General features: G+C 43.2%; 1 protein-coding gene across 1 annotated transcript; it reads right to left on the bottom strand.

Annotated features, from left to right (window-relative positions):
- Nucleotides 1–703: 703 nt before the first annotated feature.
- Nucleotides 704–22,111, bottom strand: cd34 (CD34 molecule). Its single transcript, XM_084367138.1, has 8 exons — nucleotides 21,911–22,111; nucleotides 8,614–8,664; nucleotides 8,153–8,439; nucleotides 7,843–7,920; nucleotides 5,195–5,306; nucleotides 5,052–5,104; nucleotides 4,071–4,220; nucleotides 704–2,525 (listed from the first exon to the last, which is right to left on the bottom strand). The coding sequence occupies exons 1-8, from the start codon at nucleotides 21,990–21,992 to the stop codon at nucleotides 2,334–2,336; spliced, it is 1,005 nt and encodes a 334-aa protein (XP_084223264.1). The 5' UTR covers nucleotides 21,993–22,111; the 3' UTR covers nucleotides 704–2,333.
- Nucleotides 22,112–22,292: the final 181 nt, after the last annotated feature.

Below are 22,292 nucleotides of genomic sequence, written 5' to 3'. Positions count from 1 at the left end.
TGTATATGCATACAGCAATAAAAAGTCCACTTGGATTTACACCTTCTAAATTTGCACCATGCAGCAGTTGGCCAGTCTTGGATTGTAGATGACCACATTTAACCCAATATATTTATGTCTATGGCGTGTGCTTTTTATGATGGTCGTGGCATATTGTGACAACAGGCCTGTCCTTTAGCGGTGCTAAATGGCCTTGAGGCCATATTTTCCTCGCAGGGTGTGGATGGGGACAAGGCAGGGGCAGGAATTCACACAGGGCTTGATCTTGTGTTGAGAGAAGGACGTGAGCGGATGGGAAATAAACGAGTTGCACTGTCACATACAGCGAATGGTGACAGAAGATGAATCAAAAATACGTATGTGAACGTGATGGATGGCGAGTGGACTCTGGGCCAACACGGCGCTCATGAACATGTCCTGCACCGTTTTGAAAAAAGACAGCTGGTGGATGTTTTCGCTGCCCCACCCAAACTGTGAAAGACAAAACAGTGTGAAGTGATGTCATTACTACCGCTTATGCAAACCAGCTGTGTGACCTTATGGGCTGCATGGGATTTAAAGCCAGTGTGTGTGTGTTAGAGCACAGATGTACTGTATGTATGCGCACATGTTTCTGTGGTTCAAAAGCCCAGCGCTGTTTCCACTCTTCTGATTTCATTTGAGATAAAAATGAGGCTGAAAACATGACAATTCATAAAAAAAGTTGTTGACATTTTCGCATTTTATTTTTTTTACACGTTAAATCCAATTTAAAAACAGGGTGCTAGTAAAATGAAACAGTCAGATTGGAGTGTTAGAAATGAAATGATACAAAATTGAAAGGAGAAATCGATGCGAGACATCTCATTTTATGTCAAAATACTTTTCTTTGTTCCATTTTGACTAAAAAAAAAAATTGCAGTTTCCTTTTGTATTTAATCTCAGGGGGGGAAAAAACACATTCTTGAAGTTGTATGACCCAGATCACGATTTGTAAAGGTGCCACAGAAGTACATATTTTTTTAGTACAACATTAGCTATGAAATGAAAATCTTTGGCACATGGTAGGAACATAACAAGTGTGAGTACACACAATAAAAACAGTACAAAAAAAAAGGCACCATACTATACATACCGTTCAATAGAATACTGATAGTAAAAAGAGCATATACAGTATATTGAAAAGAGAGTAACACTGACGGATGGATGGACAGAGAGGCTCTGCGTGTGAGTCTGTTGGTCAGACAGTCAGTCTTCATGACTTTCAGCAGTGACGATGGAGCCACTGTAATGAGGCCTGTTGGCTTCGTGATTGATTTCCACTACAGTCTGCAGTGATAGATTGGAGAATTCCTCGCGGCTACACCTCTTCAAGGAAACGATGTGTGATTAAAAACTTCACTACTACTCCTTCCTCCTCACCATGGGGACCGACTGCAGCTCCTCACTTTGTCGACTCATTTTTACACAACTGTACACGTACACGCACGCTCAGACTCGTCATTCACTCGCATACTTGAACATCCGCCACTTCCTGTGAACCACGCATACATACAGTAAAGCAAGCTTAGATGCATGTACGGACATACATGCAAGTCCATGCGCAGTACGGATGCAAGTTGACACACGCATGTAGGATTTTGAAAGCAGACACGCACACATACACACCAACTCATCAATAACTCAATCATTCAAAGGAGATCAGAGCCCAACTGATTTTCTCTCTGAGAGGTTTGTAAACAGATTTCAAGGCATGTGTGATTTATTTCCTCTTTGTCTGTCATGGCTTTTACGATAAACTAAGAAGCGATTTCATTTATGTGCTCATGCTGTATTTGCTGGTGAAAGGGTTGACGGGAGCTTTAAACCTGATGTCATGCAGAGACGCCGGTGGCTGTAACTCCAGGGGCTGCAGTCATGATGGGAACCAGTGCCGATTAATGCTAAAACAGACTCTCTTCCCACCCAGAACTGCCCATCTCCTGTCCCTCATTCCCAGGCTGCCTGCCGTCAACAACCCAGGGACTGAGCCTTCGTCATCGCCGACATCAATCATCGCCACCATCAGCGTCACCGTCATCAGACTAGTTTTCCTGATGTTTATTGAGGCACGCAGCCAAAGGAGGAGGCAAGGGGAGCGTAACAAGAGAAGCGGTGATGTAGAGGATTTTTCAAGTCCCTGATGTCCACTTTGCTGTGGACTTTCTGTGGTGGATTTAGAAAGGGAGGTGAGTTTGCATAGGCATGTGTTTGTGTGTGTGTGTGTGTGTGTGTGTGTGTGTGTGTGTGTGTGTGTTCGTGGATGGGTGTGTTGGTGGGGGTAGTTCCTGGGCTGCAGTTATTTGTAGACCCTTTCACAGCTCGGTGTCTGCCGTCTTGGTGGTGGAGTGGCCGTTGGTGGGAGGAGGAGGCTGGGTCTTATCCGCCTCGGGAGACTCTCCATTTACGCTGGGCTTCTCCTGGGTCTCCGGAGGGGGGTTGAGGGGGGCCACGGAGACAAGAGTGTTTCCCTGGTTCTCCTGGTCGACTGGACAGCCCTCCTCTGCCTGCAAGTACAGCACATATGAGCAACACATCAAGGAAAGGCTGGATAGAGTTAGATTGAAAATTGAAAAATATAAGAAAAAAATCTTTTCTTCACATGTGATTGGCTTATTTCACATGTGGAAACAAACCATATAAAATGAAATCACATTAAATCAACGTTTTCACACATTTAACATGTGAATATAAGATAATGTCTCGCGAAATGGGCATTTTCCCCAACCGATTGGCTTTTATCACATGTGACTGAAAAGCTCCACAGAAGTTCATATTTTCACATGTGAGTTACATTCGTTTTATGTGCAATTTGCTTTTCTTCACATGTGGATTAGATTTTACACATGTGGAAAAAACAAAAACAAGAATGACAAATAAAATTATCATAAAAAAAAATACAAAAGAATTCACAATAAAACAGCCAAAATACAGGATTCGTTTGGACACAAGGAGTATGTGAAATGTGAAAGTGAATACGAATCAAGTCCTACCATGTTTTTTATATTTTATCAATATTTACACCCGCATGGTTGAGCTCATGCACCCACTTCAGAAGGGGTGCACGCTATCGCTTCTAGCATAGCACCTAAAGTGATTTTTGCTTTAAAGAGGGTGTAAATAACTTCTTTTAAAAGCAATTTTGGATCTCAGGGCTACGGGAGACTTGGATTACATCAAGCGATCTGTATGGAGCCGTTTTATGTTTGTTTTCACTTGTTTTTTTCGATTTTAAAACAAGTCTCCAGCTACTTCGGTTGTTTAGGAGAATGATGCAACGCTGTTTTTGCTGTGAAGCTCCAGGGATGTTTTGTGCACTACGGTGGTTTGACGATCAGACACATTTCTTTCATGCAAGACGCGTATGTCAACACATGCAACCACTAACCCCCACACCCTTCCACTATAGCTTATAAACACACGAGCACAATCTCTAATGTGGTCTGGATCATGTGATACAGCTGTGTCTGACTAGTGCAAGAAACACTGAGCTCTGCAGATGAATGAGGCAGCAGCGAGCGGGGCGTGGGTCTTTGGATAACGCACGCTCTCTCTTTTCTCTGCGTGTTGTCTCTGATAGCCGGCCAGCAACATTCCCTAATTAAAAACACTGGCAGCGATTGATTCCGAAGGAAGAAAAATAATGCGGATTTAATTCAGATGCGGTAAAACATGAACCTTGCCTCAGAAAATCTATGCGTAGCGTTACTGTGGCTATAATGAGGGATGTGGTTGCAGAGACCCACAAACACAACTGTGCAAAAATGTTGTATTTATGAAAAACATTCAGATCAGTGTTCAGAATTAAATTGTAGAACCACTTGGGGTGAAAAAGTTTGAATAGTTGCAAACATGATGAAAACCTGTGCCTACAGTGGAAAAAGCAACTTCTATGCATTGATTTTCAATTGCTGGGCTCTGTGCTGAATAATGTACATCCTGCTGTGTAAACCAGAAACCAAGAAACTATAAGTAAATGAGGTCCACGGTGACCACATACAGTCCAGTACATTGTACATCCATCTTATCTAAAAGGAAAACAATGCGCTTACCAGCCTCTCTCCCTTGGCGTCAGGCCTGCGCTGGCATTTGCAGTAACCCACAGTGATCGCGACGGCGGCGAGCAGACCAGAGACCAGTATTCCCACAAACACAGAAGAACCTGAAGACGATGATGGAGCCTCGACGTTTGTCACACCCAGCTGCAAACAAGTTGAGGAAAGACATTCGTGGTCAAAAGAAGTACCGAGTATCCATACCATGTCGTATGTTCACACTGGAAAAGTGGCCACTTTAAGTGTACTCAAACTGTAAGTATACATCACTAAAAAACGATTATTTTTTAATGGGTTGTTGATGAACTTTGTTCTCTCACGATGCAATGCACAAAGGAAATGGAAGCGCTTCTCAGAGCTACAAAACATTTAAAGCATCATTATGCAGAAAATGGCATTTTGTGCGATTTGGCGCCCCCCACAGTTTTTGAGTGCAACACCACTGTCGTAAAAACAAATCCCAGGTCCAGTAACAATTTGTCAGACGTAATGTAGGTGCTCACTACAAACCAAAGGTTAAATTATAATAATAATGATACTAAAATTTGGATTATGAATACATTTTAGCTCTAGAAATATCTTGAGTCATCTTGAGAAAGACATTTTTTTCTTTGTGAGAATCCAAAGCTGCAGTTCGATGTCCAACGTCGCACATATTTCATAATTTTGTTTTTTTGTGTACCACTACTATGATGAATTTTACTTAGTACATACTGTATAGGATTAGTTTGTAGTTTCAGTGCGGGAGCAGGGCTTCCCTTACAAAAAAGTAAACTTAAGTACGGTTCAGGTGTATTTTCTATGTCTACTTTATGTAGTTAGTATACTTATATCAATGACCTAATACTATACTTACAAGCGTACAACTTCTGTAAAAAAAAAAACGTACACTAAAAGCACATTGAATAATCTTGTTTGTTCATGGGTTTCATGGTTCTTTCACCTCCACACCATTATAATCAAGCTGGTAGCTCTTACCTTGTCTTTCAAAGCTTCACCCTGGAGTACTTTAGCCACAGTGTTCAACTGAGCTGCAGGGGGGAAAGAATAAGAGTGCATTATGTCACAGATAAATGTGATGTTCAAGTTATTATATACGGATGGATGCCGTCAACACCCACCATCATCACTGGCAATCTGCACCATCTTGCTGTCTTGGAAGACTTTTAGTTCACACTTTTCTGTGTTACACCAGCCTGCAGGGTTCTCCTGGATAATGACTTTAGTTGCTTCCTAAAAGAAAGATTGTGTTTGTTAAAAAAGGGGGCGGGAATCACAGAGCAACTCACGGTATGAATACAATTCATGATAGATTGCTCCCAGTAATGATAGTATCATGAAACAGGAATTCTGTGATAACTGATACATTACAGGACAATCATCTAACGATATATATCACAACCTCTGTCTAACTGAAGAATGCAAAATACACCTAAAAAGGAAAAGTGAGGGAATTATGTATTCATTCACTGAATGGTGGCGTCAGTTCCACAGAATCGGACATAAACTGAGATTAAACAACGTATAAAAAAGTGCATGGAGTCTTAGCTTAGTGCCTCTTTAACACGCACACTGACTGCAACATGTCTGTCTGCAGAAAGCAGAACGGTTCTGGAGTTAAAACTGTTTAAAGGAAGGGAACAATTATGCCTGATTTGAATCTTTCCAATCGGTGTTTACAGAAGTTTCCATCACGAGAAGTCAGGAAGTATCTATTAGGAGCGCTTGCACGATTTAATCAAAACATTGATATATTTGGCTACGGTGTGTTGACAATCGCATCCTAAGAGGATTGCTGTATCGATATGTCAAAGGTAAAATACACTCTTGCACTAATTCATGATAACTTACTGAATAAACTCAGAGGATTAAAGTAGAAAGACTCATTTTGTGCATGATATCATGAAAGTGCATCACAAAAACAATCAAACAGTCACATTTCCACTATATTAAAAAATGAATTCCCTGATTGAGGCAAGTTAAACATGAACTGAAGGCTGAATGACAACTTGAATGACAACATTTTCTCTGACCAACAATCAAATGTGTGTTCCTGAATTTTCCCCACTGGCCATCAGCGCACGTAGGCCTTTGTGTGCGTAATGGAGACAAAACGCACTGGGATGGAAAACTTGCTGACCACACCTTTTCTTTTTTTTTCCCACCTTAACCCTGAACTATGATATCACCTCGTTGCACAACTTTAGGATCTGCGACTTGGGAGCAGTCTTCATTCTCTGTAATGTGATCCAGACAGCTCTCAGTGTTCCCGTAGGACCAGTGTGAGCAAACCCTGAAATCCTTAGTTAGTTGGGAGTGGGCCCACAGCTGGACTCTGCTGCAACACCCAGATTTGTGAGGTGGGGAGGAAGAACTCAGAACTCCAGTGGAAGCAAGTTCTCTTCTCCATCTGTCTGTGTCACTTGTGACCCATCACATCTCAGGAATCCTGCTCATACTCTGCTTTGTCTGACCTTACGTGGCCTCCTGAACCCACGGCTGGAGTTCAGCTGAGTAGATTTGCATTTAAAATAAACGCATTTTCACAAGATTTCATTCGATATGGAAACAATGTGTGACGGAGAAAAATGTGGTTTTTTTTTATTTTGTCACGTTAGACACTGGCTTGTATACTCACTGATGACATGGGGATTTACAGTATGAGAGAGAGCTTTCTTATTTTCCACTACTTCAGAGCATTGCTGCTTTATTAAATTAGCTGCCTTGATTCAGGCTGTTCCTTTATCAAGGACTTCCATGCTATTCACTCACTCCTGCCTGAAGAGAGTAACCTTGTGTGTGTGTGTGTGTGTGTGTGTGTGTGTGTGTGTGTGTTTTGTTTGTTTTTTTGCTTCATGCATTTTGAACTAATCATCATCTGGCTCCGGCTTCTGGCACTGTTGTCCATGTTTAGTTTCAGGTTGAGTCGGGCAGATGACTTCTGCAGATGGTCCTGGCTCTGTGGACAATACAGTAATGACACGAGCGGAGGCCGACCGAAGCATACCGACTGGGATCTGACCTGCCGCTTCGGCTCTGGTCACCTGGACTGACGCGCTGCACAATACGACAACAACGAGTTCTGTTTGAACTTCACGTGTTTGCTGTCCTGTGAGGCGTTGCGTAACCGCACGCGCTGGAAAAAAGCTATAATTGTGTACTAAGATGGCTCAAAGTTTGGAGTATTTTTTTGAGGCATCTGATGTAAATAAACAACCCCAAAAAACTCCTCTATGTGCAAGCTAGAAAATAAAACCACATCCTCGCTTTTACTCCTTTTGTCTTAAGGACCCCAGAGCAATAGAGGGAACATCACCCCTCCTCTTCATTATTCTCCCGCCAGGAACAGAGTCTCAAGATTTACAATGCCTGAGGAATGTCCGAGAAAAGATCTGCCTTTATCAGGACCATATTTCCAACTGTAGCTCTTTAAATCTCATTAATCTTCTTCCTCTAAGTGCAGTAAGCCACTTCCTTTGGACCCAAGGTCTAGGGGGGCAGATAACCGTCTCGGTAAAAAGGAACATGTCACTCAAAGGTAACCGGGCTCAGCTTTAACATCTCATTTCACTGTGGTTTTAAATGTTGTGCAACTGTTGGTAGTTTGATACTGCCTGTGGTTGGCAGTGAGGAGAGGGCTATTGTTAGAAAGTGAATGATGTAAAGGTGATGGTAGGATGTAGCTTTGGTGGTGCTGGATTGATATCTGACGAGAATATTCTACTTTCACAGCCACAGTGTGAGAGTTTACAAGAGATTTTATACTCACACAGTCATTTGTTGCTACCTCAAGCTTGACAGCGTTGCTTTCTGGGATGTCCTCCTTTCCAACACATTTCACGTCAGGCTGTGGAGACAGTGAGCCAGGTCAACATGTGCAGCACACTATCACACGGCATCATGCATTCACTGTAAGCACATCGTCCTTCAAAGCTTCCTTTGCAGAAATATCTGTTAGAATGCAAAAACTGGCATGTTCAGTCATTATTTGAGTTGTGCGATTTTTATGCCAACTTCAGATGTTGAAAAATGAAAGAGCAGAGAAGCTCCATCTGCTCAGGGTACAGGCAGGTACTCACCACCACTAATGTAACAGTGGGGGAGTTATCTACAGCCTCAGCCGGTGCAGCCGCATCAACTCTGCCAATGGGGGCCGGAGTGGTTCCTGAGGTTCCTGAAGTATCTCCCTCCTGGTTGTCTAGATCGAGTCTAGTTATAGCTGTAAATTGTGCATTTCCGGGAGCAGCAGTAGTGGCAGGTTCTCCACCGGTAGCATCACTGGGAGGGGCACCTGCATCTGGGGCAGCAGGGGTAGTGGCATCTGCAGCTGCAGCTGCAGCTGCAGCGGGGTCTGTAGCATCTGCCACTGAGAACACAATCCAAGGACAATGCTATTACACAAAGGCACAAACTGGACTTAGTTAAGGTTTGAATTGGCATGTCTTTATGGCACGATAGCCTCTTTTAGAAGTGGGTATAGAGCGATGCAACTTTCAAATGAATCTTCTTAAGTCTCATCGCGCGTTTATTGGGCTCCTACCTGGATCGGCTGCAGGTGCGTCTGTGGGATCGTCTTGACACATCACCTCATCTGCAAGGAAGGGAGACACAGAGGCAGACAGGAAGTTTAACACTAAAATTGTTTACATCTTGGAAAAGCGGAAACATAACATAAAAATTAGCATTTCTTGTTTGCAGTGTGCTCATGGATGACAGATAACCGCCATGGAAAAACGTTGATACTGGAGAAGACATAAAAACTTGAAGATTCTCGGGCAAGTTCTGGCGTTATAAGGTGCATCCTTTTTCTGTGATCACTTTGATCAAATTTGACCAAAATCAAAGCAATCGTGTACTGAGAATTTCAAAGTTTCAAAGTATCTTACTTGTCTTATCCTGTGCTGCAGCTTCAAGTGCTGGTCGTGGTCGTGATTGCCAAATTAGCCATTTCCCCACCAATATGTGTTTACCCTACCTTCACCCACATCCAGCCTTATCCCTATCCTCAACAAGGCGCCTTCTGAGATGCATGACCAGACACAAACCTTACTCTAACCCCAGCCAGTTATCTGTGCCATGCCTCACCATAGACTAACCAAAGCCATAACCCCAAACGTGGAGGGGGTGCTTCAGGAAACAGAGTTAAACAGGAAGGAAGCACTATTCGAGGGGGGAAACAGAAAAGGACGTATGGTACTGTATCTTGGTATGAAATCAGTAGCCCACACTCAGTGGAGTGTTTGTGTGAGCGAGGTCAGGGCAGAGGGTTAGTTTGAACAGCTTGGCCCGGTGAACCAAACCTCATGCCCAGCCCAAAGATGCCAAACCAATTTGGCACGTGTTCTCAGGGGCTCTTTCTAATTAGTAGTCACATATGGGCTAATTCTCACTGTCTGCAGCCTATGCAAATAAACAGCTCAGTCAAAAGGTCACGGCCTCCTGACTACACATCCATCCCCTGGGAAAGATCCTGTTTCTGTAATAATCTTGGGGATTAAGTTGGGTGGTGCTACGAGCTCTCCGGCGAAGAAAGGTTAGGAAAAGTAAGAAAGGATCTCCCCACCCCACCCCCACCAACTTAGTTCATGTGAGGCTTTTAGCTAAATTAATGGATTGAATTACCTTTTGAAGTCTGAAGTCCAACATCAGATTAATATTATCCTGTTGATTTAGCCAACCAGGTAATTTTATTAGACTGGACTGTTCAATTATGGGGCAGGCATTTTTCTTTTAACTTGACTTATTACATCCACAAACACACAGAACTCATTCTTGAGCAGCTGAGCTCATCATTCCTACTCCCACTGCCGCAGACACAAAGGAAAACAACAGTAACTTCTGTTTAATGTGATATTCATTGATAGAAAATAGGAAAAAATGAAAAAAATAAATAAATACATGCAGAAGTCACCATGGTTACAAACTCTGAGTGGCAGAAAGATGACTGAGAGGCAAGATTGTTATATTTGGTTATATTCTATCCTGTGTTCATTTATTGGTTGGTTGGTTTGTCAGCAGGATTACACAAAAACTACCGAGTGGATTTCCATGAAACTTGGATGGAGGATGAGTCTCAGCCCAGAATAGACCCCATCAACTTTTAGTGCAGACCTGGGAATTTGTTCTCACTCTCTTTAACATTGCAAGATGCGTCATTTTTCGACATTTTTGCTAACTTCTCAGGGAATATTGCATGGATCTTGATGAAAAAAACCGTGAAGATGTTTTAATTGATTTTGGATTGGGCTTGATTAAATTACAGCAATCCTAACATTCTGCTTGAATGCTGCAAAGAGTGGAGTTAATTTGTCTTACTAGACATTGCACACACTGCGACGTGACTATTGCACATAAACATATTACTGAAACCGTGTATTGTGCAGCCCTGAAAAGCACCGATATGTTTAGAGAGAACTAATTTCCAGGATGAATCAGAGGCTACAGCAAAGTAATTCCATCCATCTTGCACCACCGTTTCTTAACTCTCCCCTCTGCGTGGAAGGGAACCAATAAAGTGTGTAAACAGCTTAACATCTAACCAAAACTATGCTGCAGTCAGGGGGAAAAGTGTGTTTGATGAATCCCTGCCATTATTTAGTGAATCACCAGATACATTTATATTAATCAATGGGGCAAATTCGGATGCTTAGAGTTTGTTTTTGCAATCATACAAACACTCTGGAATAAGTTCCCTGCACCCTTAAGAAAAAAGTAGCATTACGTCATTTTTTCCCGCCTAGCGAGTGGCCAACATAATCAAATGTTTGCAGCCCTTCAGACCAGGCTCTGTAATATATGGCTCCCTCCCGCTGTGTGTTTTATCTCAACAGCGGCGTCGACGGGCTGAACATCATCCAAAGCTAGTCATATGCTACATTTTAACCGGCGTAAGTGGGCATAAATTGTAATGTTTAACTGTGCTATTAGAGCCTTCAGCTAATTGCCGTCAGCTTGAGCTGCTGTGTTTAATAGAGCAATAATGTGGGACAAAAATGTTTAGCCTCCACACCATCGAATTAACCTCGTACCTCAGTTTATGTCTCAGGTATAAAGATTTTTAGTAGGACAAATAGTATCTGTGGAATGTTTTTAAAGCACTTCTGTGTCACCAGTGTAAGTATTGAGTGTTGGAATGCAGGAATAAGCACGATTATTTATGTTTCAAAGCTGCCTCCCCCACTATAAATCACCGTATTAATGGGGTCCTTTGTTTAAACACATAACATGCACGGACAAAGACAAAGGGAAAGAGATATACTTACACACAAATCCACACTTTCAACTGTCACATGATGAAACTCTGCACCATTCCAGTCGTTTACACACACAGTTACAGTCCTCACAGTGTGGACACAAGACACCTCAGACAGCTGTGTGAGAAATCTCACTGTGTTTTCCAGCCAGGCCCCTCAGCATCAACATGAAGCCTTAGGACCTCCAGTCTCAACACAAACACAGGAGAAACATACATAACACTCCTACTCCATAAACACAACCTCGGCCTCTCTCCAGAGAGTCTTTTTTAATGGGCTCAGAGAGCAACGCTGCAGACTGTGTAACCTCCGAGTCCGAGTTCAATCCTGCTCTTCACTACTGAACTACATCAAGTGGATTTCCTGCACTGGCTGTCCTCCTTAAAAAACCTTCAGCCTGGGTGTTCCAGTCTTTGACGCGGTGTGTGGTTAGTGGCCGTGCCAGATGTAAAGAGCTAAATCACGGGTTAAGGAGAGGAGACGATATGGGCTACGGCTGGAGAGTGGCAGTTCAAATGCTGCACTTTTTCTTTTTTGGAGAAATCAACGGCAATTATAAGGCAGAACAAAAGGCAGATATTTCACCACCAAACAACAAAAGTAGTTTGGTAGATGCTTCAAGTGCCTTACAGCACCATGCATGCCCCCTGGCAACTGTTTTTGCTCTGTCTGTGAAGATTTACACGACCACAACCGTAATTGTTGACATGTTGCTGGAATGTGCTGCAGCTACTGCGTTTCTGCTCCAATCAGCACTTCATACAGCGAGGGGATACACCAAGGCACTTCTAAAAAATTACGCTGTAAACATTTAAAGAATCAAGAACATAAATAAAAGCAATCTTAATCCTGAGGAAGATTGTCGAGAATTTCTGTCGTGGCTTATATGTGGAGAAATGGATTAAGAAAGGCCATTACTGAACTGACAACCCTGCATTCAACATCATCACTTACTACTTGAATTCCAGGATCGAGTCCAGACTGAAAATAAATCATATTAGGAGACTGAGATACACACAACAGCATAAAAACCTGATGTAACACTCAACCCTGGTTGAACCGATGCATGCGTGGAGCACAGTGATGAGATTAGTGCAGATGTGAGACTTCCAGAGTTTATCTCAGTGTCAGGTAGTGAATCATATGTTTCCAAGGCATTCAGACTGCAGCGGACTCTAGGGAGAGCAGGAAAGAGACACCATAAGGTGGAGGGGGAGGCTGTGTCTCATCATCAATTTACATACTGAAGTTGTTTTGGAAGCCTGATTGTTCGTTTTTTACATTTGGTTCTGTTTCCTTCCAGACAAACTCTGTCCGACCCTCCTCCTCACTGGGGAAAAGTTTTCCAACTTAAACACTAACAGACACACCCACATGAGTTCATGGACACACACCTACAATCACACAGCCGGAGGGAGTACAGACATCAGTCGAAAATGCTGATTATATAAAACACGCAGTATGCTACTTGAACTTTAGATGTTTGTTGATCCTATTGTGTTCAGTCTGAAGTGGAGTTTCAGGTCCAATCCTGCAGCAAACGCCTTGATTTCAGCATTACTGCAGCGACGTTTCTCTACCAGTCGATACCTGCTTTCCCAGCTCAGTCGCCAGAGCAAAATGTTGGCACTTGATGTGTCTGCAAACCACGGATACATTCAAATTTTCTACGTGTCATATCACGTTCAGATTATGTATGCATTTCCTTGTGTTAAACCGTTTTTAAGTGGACCTTGGGACAATTTCTAGCTGTGTTTAGGGGGTTTCTAATGAGCCGTTGGGACATCCAGCCATTTGTGTGCCGACGTAACCAGGTATTTAAAGTCAAAGCGTGATCTTGTCTGAACCTTAACCAGGTGTTTTGTTGTACCTAAACCTAACCAGATCATAAGCACAACATTGTCTCAACATAAAATGAAAAAATGCACCTAAAAAATTGAAAAGTTGCAAAACAAACGATACATTTCTTACATCTATGATGCTATGATCCCTGACTGTGTTTCTTGCTGTGCTCTGGATCTCAGTAATGCCCGTGCTGAGTACAGTGTTATCATAACCGGCAGCAGCTACAGCCAGAGCTACAAACATTAAAAAGCCAGGCCCTAAACCTTAGTTCTTCCTTTCAGCAGGGCTCCATCTCCCTCTTTTACAAGCATTTTTAGCATCAGGCTTGAGAGCCTCTTTTTTGTCAGGGTGCCACCGGTCCCTGAAGTTTAAGATCAGTTGAGCTCACCTTCAGCTAGAACAGAGGCATCGGCACGCCGCATGAGCTGATTGTTAACTAAACACAATGCTCTGCCAGCCTTTATCACCCTCTGCTATGTTTCACTCACAAGCAGCTGCAGCCAAACAGATTGCAGGCATGTGTGCGTAAGATAGAAGGTATTTTGAACGGTGCTATCGGGTCCCACACTGATTCACTCTGTCACAGCCTTTCCCATTCCCATTTACCAAGATTGGCAACCATTGTGACCCATCTTTTACCCTTCCTGCTATTCTAGGGTGGGGAAGAGCGAGGAAATTGTGGTGGAAACAAACATCAGCTGCATTTCCACACTTAACAAAAAAACTTTTACTTCCTGGAGCTACTTTTCACGAAGCTGAAGGGTGCGAAATAAAATGCTGCAAGTGCTTTACCCGTCAGAAATGTTCAGAGCTGCAGGCCTCCACTGAGCAGGGACGTTATCGGGGTAAAATAATGTCCCTGAAACTTTATTATTTAATTTAGACCGAGTTCCTCCAAACGTTCCTCGTCCCTGGGTAAAGTTCCTGCAGCTTTTGTCACACATTTTAAAGGGCGCAGTCAGAGTATGAGCAGGGGACAGCAGCTGCAGTAAGTCTCCTCAGGGAGCGCTTTCCCTCCCTTCAAATGTGCTGCACTGTCATAGACATGCGAAGTCTCTGACGTCAAATGTAAGGGGGGGAAAAGCTCCGGCTCTAAATCTTGGGACTTGCATTCGACCTCCACCCAGACCCTAGAGACAACACCTTGGCTGTCATGATGTGCCACACCCTCCTCCTCTCATTACTGATCCGTGTCCTCTGCTTCCAGATGTCCACAGAAGACCCTGAAGTCTCCCCTTCTTCGTTTCATCCCCTACAAGGAGAAATGCCACTCAGCTCGAGTCAAGAATGCAGCCTCGCAGACCCTTAAGGGAATTCCGGGACAAAGAAATGTTCGGGGAGGGTGGCCAACAAAAATGGAAAAATAAGGCTGAGACCGCAACTAATCATTTTTTATTGGTGTCTAATACATCAGTTTTTCCCATTAATTATTAAATCTGTAAAATGTCCCCCCATAAAAAGGGATGTCTTGACATTGCTTGTCTAAAGCCCAGCTAAAGAAAAAGCTGCAAATCCTCACATCTGAGACAGCAGCACCGCTTAATGTTCGGATTTTGTGCTTCATAAATGACTAAATGGATTGTCAGAGTTGTTATCGATGTATTTTCCGTTGATCAACTGATAGAGTAATCAACTAATTGTTCCAGCAAGAGATGAGACGATCCCTTGTTCACGTAAAGGCTAGAATAACATCATCCTGCAACACACGCACTTTTTTCTAGGTAATAACATGAATAATATATTGTCCATTTCTCGAGCTGTAAGAAAACTTAAAAACAGATTACACAACTGCGTGTAGCCATGGAAACACGCAAATACAGTCCACCTTACGACTACTCGCTGTAACAGTGACAAAATAACTTCCAGTGCTACGCCGCTCGGGTCACCGAACGTGAGAACTATTTTTGTTTCTGCACAGACGGGTGGCAAAAGTTGACTTTTCCAGCCTGCCCACACCCATGGTGTTTTCAAACAAAACATAGTTTGGAAAAAAAGAAATTATAGGAATTAACAACAGGCTGGTGGAATGTTATCCATACACATCCTTGGACAGGATGTGGCTGTCACAGCACGCGGCACGCAGTGACCTCTTGGGACTGCAGAGGTCAACATGCTGGGGGCTACAGATAACAAGGACTGGCTCTGGAATACAGACAGACACTCCTGGAGTGGGATCATTGTTCCTATTACCTGTACCTGAGTTAGGGTTATTTATCCATTTAGAACGTTTTGGTTGGAGTTGCAGAGTTTTGGTATCGAGAGTCTACCTTCTGGGCAGGATGGGACTCATTTGAAACATTCAATAGCAAAGTCTCTTTTCAGAAATCATGACCAGGTCAGTCAGGACACCTTTGTGTGACCGGCTTCACGTAGGAGCTATTTTTCTTACTACTGGACTCGGCCAGCCAACTTTATCAACCTGCAGACGGAAGTAAGAATCTACCCAGACAGGCTCGTGCTTCTGACCACACGGGATGTCAACATTAATGGCATCCTCCTTGGCTGAGCCTTAACTTCAGCTTGGTCCTTCTTTCCTTCATGTACACTGATACAGGGGTTGGTTACACCAAACCACACCCTTGAGAAAAACAAAACTGAAGAATGAAAATCAGCTACCAACTATTGTTTTTATTTAGCTCCTCATTTACCCATTAAAATAGTTCCACTATGGCAGAGAAACTTTAAACCTGTGTTTCCAAAGCAGTCCATCCATTTTGCTGGTTAATTAGAAACTGGAAACAGCAGCTGCTTCGAGGGGCCGTAGCAGCGAGCCGCTCTCTGCTCTCCTCTCTGTGTCAGAACCAGCACTGGGCTGCAACAGCAGATGTGCATGGACTGATTCCAGCTGCTGTTTTAACATGAGGCTGTGTGGGGAGAGGTTGTAAAAAGATATCGAAACCTATAGCCCTAAACAATCTGGCTCTGATGTGAACCGAGGCGAAGCAGTCCAGAGTGGGAGGGAAGGATTGAGAAACAACAGCAATAATGCGATAGCCTTCCAGATGAACGCTGCAGTTTTGTCTCGAGAAAGAAATAACCTGATCAGAAACTCTTGTATATGACAAAGGTGTCCAAAGTCAGGGGCTTTCAAGAACAACAAAACGGCGCGGTCTTGTGTTTTCAATTAGGAAGTATAAAGAATGGCTTTAAGGACATGCCTTTTACTGAACATTAATTACCAGGAGCAATTATTCTGGCAGTCTAAAGGCCTCAGCCGAGGCTCATTAAGTGCTTTTATCCCCCCGGGGGAAACGGTATACCCCTCCATAAAGACAGCCCAGCCTGGTTATCCAACACACCCGTTGCTTTCTACTGGTGTTTGGCATGACATCACTGTAACCTTGGATCAAAAAGTGTGAGCTGTTGCTGAAGTTTGAGAGGCCGGGATGACACAAGAAGCAGAGAGCACTTCCAATGTTCTTGTTTTGGAATTCACACTATGATCGTGGGGGCTGCTCATTAGCCAAACACACTGTAGGGGTGATTTCAATCCGGGTGGTGATATCTCCAGTTTCTCTGCATCGGTCCCGCCAAATTTTCTGGGCTGAAAATGCAGGAGAAACCGGAGCAGAGGGCTTTTTTTCCCCCCCTTTATGCTGGTAAAAACCAACAGCTGTAAAATTGCAGCAGGGTGCCAGGGGAACAAGGAACAATAAGCTCACCAGAACAGCAGTAATTGGAAAAGGAAGATTTGCATGCGTCTGCTTTTCATTAGGATTGTTTCGCTAGGTAAATATTGTTGCTAGACGATCTACAGTATTTGTCCAAGTCAACTCCTTTTTTTCCTGCGTGATCATTTAGTTAGCGGCGACGGTGGCTTTGTTTGCCCGTCATTAATATGTTTTCTTTGGAAGAGAGTTGCTTTCTAATGAAGATAATTTCAAGAGAGAAAATACATCTCAAAATGTCCTGCCCTTGTTATTGTGACTGAGGGCTCGCAGGCGAGGTAACAGAACGGACACTGATGACAGGAGGCGTTTGTTAGAATATCTGAATGATTTCAGCTGCAGCCTGACCTGGCTCCCTCGCAATGTAGAAATCACTGAAGCAAATTGGCAGCCTGACAAAACACAGGCTCCAGGTTTAATTACTTTGTGAGCTCACGTGGCTCCTCAGCCATAACTTTGGGCCCAAGTGGACACACACCCTAGCCTGACATAAGACATCTATCTGCCAAGGCTTATATAAAAAGACCCACGCCCTCCAGCAGATGACGTGAATCCAAACTTCACCATCACAACTTGGGACCGAAAGAATGCTGGTCAATAGCCGAGGGCCATGAGAAAAGAGAGTGGCAATATTCTGCCCGTGTTTGTGTTGGATGCAGGACCAAGCTGCTGTCTGACAAACAAAGTTTTGTGCGTTTGCGTGCGGGGAGATATGAGTGTTGATCTCGTCTCTATGTGAAGCCAGCGCTGTCCAAATTTTGAAAATGTTGTATCTCTTCTTCCTTTGTATTCAGTCAGTTCAGTTTATGCCATCTCAAACAACTTATATCAGTGACAGATGCTTAAAGGACAAGGTCACCCAAAATAGAAAATGTTTAAGTCCGCAAAACACTTCTGGAGCAAACATTTTAAGCTGAAATCTTCACTGTAGCTGCTACGTTAAAAGCATTAGCATGCACCCTGTCTGAAGTGGGTGCCCATACGTGACTGCATGTCAAGGGTGTCAATAGCATCTCTTTTTAAATCAATTCAGGATCTCCAGAAACTGATTTCACTGTAGTTTTCACTTTTTTTCTCATTGTTTTTTATGCTTAAAACATGTCCCCACCTACTAGCTGTTTAGGAGAATGCTGCAATGTTGTTTTGCTGTGAAACACCAGAAATTATCAGTTTTTTGGAGAAGAAAATCAAACTCTTATAATTGACAATATTAATGAGGTAATAATACAAACTCAGAAATGTTTATCTTTTCCACAAGTGAATAAACAAGCTGTTCTCAGAGGAAAAAAAGGTCCCCAGAACACTGTTTGAAGCTAGAAAGGTGGCAGGGTCCGCCACATATAAACAGAGTAAAACAGTATGAAATTGTGTTTTCCTTTAAGGTCAGTTTGTTTATTCAGTCATGTAAACAAAGATCATTTGTGTATTAAGTTTGTTTAGGCATAAAATATGAAGATCTTTCTCTTCTGATTAAAAATTCTCCCTAAAAACTTCACAGTGTACCTTTAAGAGTGTGTTATACTGAGGATATCTGCTGAGGATAGATGGATTTGATAAACAAGTCATTGGTATTCAAAAGGCTTTAAAATGAAATATCTGCATCAGCCTGAAATGAACATTTCTGCACAAATGCGGCCCTGAAGATGACACTTAAATCTGCAGAAGTCCTTATGTGTCTTCATCTGCCAGTGGGCAAAAACAATGAGAGTATAAAATAACAGTATGTTCATTCCACTATAAGAATGAGACTTGATGTTCTCTGGCAAAAATCCAATATCCTGCATCCAGCACAAATACATGCCCACAAAATCTGGAAATCTCCCTACCACATGCCAAATATCTTGGTTTAATGTGGTGAAACTCTAATAGCAATTGTCACAGCTCATTCAGCTTTGCCTGAAGCTTGGGCTTAGCAACATAAACAGTCGTTGTAGAGCATGACAAGATGTTTTTCCCTCTTCTCCGGAGCAGATTCAAAGCTCGGGTTTTCCCCCCACGAAAATCTCGAGCGAGAGGCAGCTTATAACGTAGTCCAAAAAGGCGTTGAATGACATCATCCAGCATCGCAGCCCATGCCCATTTAAGCGCTACATATTTGCACGCCTGCATAACTACTGAATGACAGCCATGGGAAGTGGGAGCAGAAAACTAAATGTGTTTGCCCAGCTGTCAGGCTGATTGGCCTGCTTATATATGACAAGGATGTTTGCTCTGATAAACACAGTCAAACACATTCAGTAATCAAGTGCATCAAAGGCTTTCATCCTGTCTCTCTTCCATCCCACCCTCTATCCGCCCATCCTTTTTACTCCTTGTTGCCTGAATCAGTGTTTCTAAGATAAAACTCTAAACTCTGCTGCAAATGCTATTAAAGGGTAACTCCGCCAATTTTACACATTAAAGTGTGTTTGCAAGTCTTAGGAAGTACTACTGCATACATGAAAAGAAGTAGTATAAAGCCTTCTGTGGCTCCAGAGGAAGCTGCATCTAATCTGATAAATTGCCTCCAGTGATGTCACCCGGTGGCTAAGTTGCATTGTGGGTAATGTAGGCACCAGGCTTTGGAAAGCAGTCCACTGGTCAGCAGCACACTCCTATAACTCCACTGTAGGACACATGATGTATAGTTTTAAAACAAAAGATCAAAATCAATGTGTCCTACAGTGGAGTTATAGGAGTGTGCTGCTAGGCCAGTGGACCGCTTTTCAAAGCTTGGTGCCTCTATTACCCACAATGCAACTTAGCCACTGAGTGACAGCGCTGGATACATCAGATCAGATCATCAGATTACATGCAGCTTCTTCTGGAGCCACAAAAGGCTTTATACTGCTGTTTTCACATATGCAGTAGTACTCCCCCTGGACTGTAAACACACATTCATGTGTAAAATTGGTGGAGTTACCCTTTAAGTGAGCTTAATATATGCACAAATAGAATTAGTTGCCCTTTTCAGTGACCTTTCAGAGTACGCCATTACAGCGAATATTCTGCCCAGCTAATGAAAAGATGATGTCACATTGTCTTGTGCCTTTAAAATGTTCTTTTTCCATAAGCTACATTGCATAATTTAGATTTAAAGGGTCAGGCTCTACTACAAAGCATGTTTTTTAAAAGACAGCTCAGCCGCCTCGCCCATTTGCCCTTGTGGGGCTAATGACATCACTGCCATCAAATCCGACGCAGCATTGATTAAGCCTCACAATGATTACACAATGAGAACAATACGCAGTAAGACAGACGCAGTGAAACACACGAGTGACTTGACAAAGAGCCGTCTTTACGAAGATCAAACCAGCCAGAGTGGAGCATGAAACATTAAAATTGTCCGCGTGTTTGAATGAATATTGACGTCATCGGGGGGAAAGACCTCTGAGCCATATATCGCCGCGGCCACATAGTCCTATATTGTTAAGAAGTCAGCAATGACACAGATCGTCTCTTGTGACTTGGCTGCTGGTGCAAAACGTATCAAAACAAAAACAGAAATAGCCTCGCAAGTATGCAGCTGATCGTCACAGAACAGGATGTAGAGGCAATAAACCATTGCGTACATTTAAGCGAGGTTTTCTTTTCATTTTTTGGTTTTCTGGAGCCATATGTGACCACGCCTCTGCAAATTCACACCACCTTGCCGGTCGGACGCAGGTGTCAACAATGTAGCAGGTCGGTGTGATGGGAGGACTGCTGTTGGATGCATTGAAGAATGAGAACGGGTCAACAGACTCGAGGCAACACCCTTGTGATATTCTTAAAGTAGAAATCAGGAGGTTTCTGCTAAAACCCCAAATAGAGGCAGGAGGTTTGTGCCAGTGAAAGATTTTATTTCAAACAGGTACTCATTTAACTGTGTGCACATGAGATGAGCATGGCTGCAATCAAAGTAATTAATGGCTAAAAACTAATTCCTAATTATAGAGATAATAGGACAGCATCAAAGCTGTTTTTCAACCAACAACACTCATAAACAAAATATACACAGTTGATTAAGTCGTTGTAAGATGTCGTCTCTGTATCATGTCTTTAATTTCTTGTTGGGGAGTGCCCGGAGTAATTAGATTTCCATGTCAATCTAATTACCATCTGTGAGGCTGCTGATGCGGACGGTATGTGGTGCGCCTTTTTATTGTGCAAACTACCAACATGTTCCGCCATCTCATGATCTTTTCCCTTTTAAAGTAAGCCCCTGGTTATTTTCATCAGTCCGGGACACTCCTCCTAGTACTTCCCAAGGTCACTCCGCACACTCGCCGCCCCCTGTGCCCATAGATGGGGCCCTGATGGCTCTGCAGAAGTCGTTACATTGGGCTGAACTACAACCAGTCCGGCTTTACAACCGAGCGAGGCAGCTACGCCATCCAAGCCATACATCACCCTGCAATTAGCATCAGGCCTCGGACTGATTCGGAGTGGACTGCCCAGTGCGTCCACATGCATCCAAATGATCACACACACACCAATTACTGCTTATAGATCTGCAGGGAACGCACGTGAGGGAACTATTTTTTTACCCTCTGTTGAATCCATGTCCATGTCAACGCTGCTCACACACACTCTCGTATGTGTGCGTGAAGTATCTTCACAGTCAGACATATAGCACCATGCAACAGTGTTAACATAAAAATGCATTCATCTCTCTTGAGGGCTGCTAAATTCTGGTTCAAACAACACTTTAGCTCCAGCCAGAAGCGCTGCAGGATGTAAAGCATAATTACTCTCAACAGCAACTTTCCCACTGCTGAGCAGAGCCTTTGTGTCTGCAGCTAACCACCATGCCTCTGTGCATCTGTGTGCAACCTCATGGTGAAACACATCAAAGCAAGGCCCCCCCAACTAGTTCGTAAAAAGGCCACTGTGGATGTAAACATACAGAGTTTTGCCCGCAAAAATGTTTGGAAACGCTTGAAAAACAAAGGAATGGCAAAAAAAAATAAAAATTCAGCTCTACACATTTCATAATACTCCATGTGGATATATTACTTTGTCAGGAGAGAGAGAGAGAGAGCATCATATATGGAGCGTATCAATGCTGCAAAAGGAGGATACTATAAATAATAATCAGAAGTGTACTCACTGCTGAGCAACAGAGCGCAGAGCACCAGAACCCCTGCCATCCTTCTCCAGAGTCCATTCATTCTCCACATGGGCGCAGCCATCCTCTCTGGTCAGACTCGGCAAGCTGTGTGTGAGAGTAAAAAGTGTGGTAAGTGATAATGAGTGAGTGTGTGAGGGCAGGGGGGAGTTGGGAGTTTCCTGTGAGGTCTAAGTGAGCGGGACGGACAAGCAGGATAGAGTCTGGCTTGTGTTCTGTTGCTCTTTATATGGCCCCACTCCTTTGGCCTCCCTCTCTTTTTGCTCTTTCCACACCCCTTTTCTAACTGCCTGCTCTAAACTCAGTTTTCCCCCAATGCAACTGTCCCTGCCTCCTCCCTTGTCCCCAGTGTTTGTGCGTGCAC

Source organism: Pagrus pagrus (genome assembly GCF_965226575.1).
Source record: "Pagrus pagrus genome assembly, chromosome: 11".
Taxonomy (NCBI): domain Eukaryota; kingdom Metazoa; phylum Chordata; class Actinopteri; order Spariformes; family Sparidae; genus Pagrus; species Pagrus pagrus.
Note: the sequence above shows the minus strand (reverse complement) of the source record. Positions and strands in the feature narration are given on the sequence as shown.

What these genes read in the sequence shown, in the direction of transcription:
- cd34 (XM_084367138.1), bottom strand. Translation starts at nt 21,992, where the DNA reads ATGGCTGCGCCCATGTGGAGAATGAATGGACTCTGGAGAAGGATGGCA. An exon ending in AGGTAGCAACAAATGACTGT is followed by an intron (nt 5,307 to 7,842) that starts GTGAGTATAAAA and finishes TCTTTCTTTTAG; the next exon opens with GAAGCAACTAAAGTCATTAT. An exon ending in ACGCCAAGGGAGAGAGGCTG is followed by an intron (nt 2,526 to 4,070) that starts GTAAGCGCATTG and finishes CTGTACTTGCAG; the next exon opens with GCAGAGGAGGGCTGTCCAGT.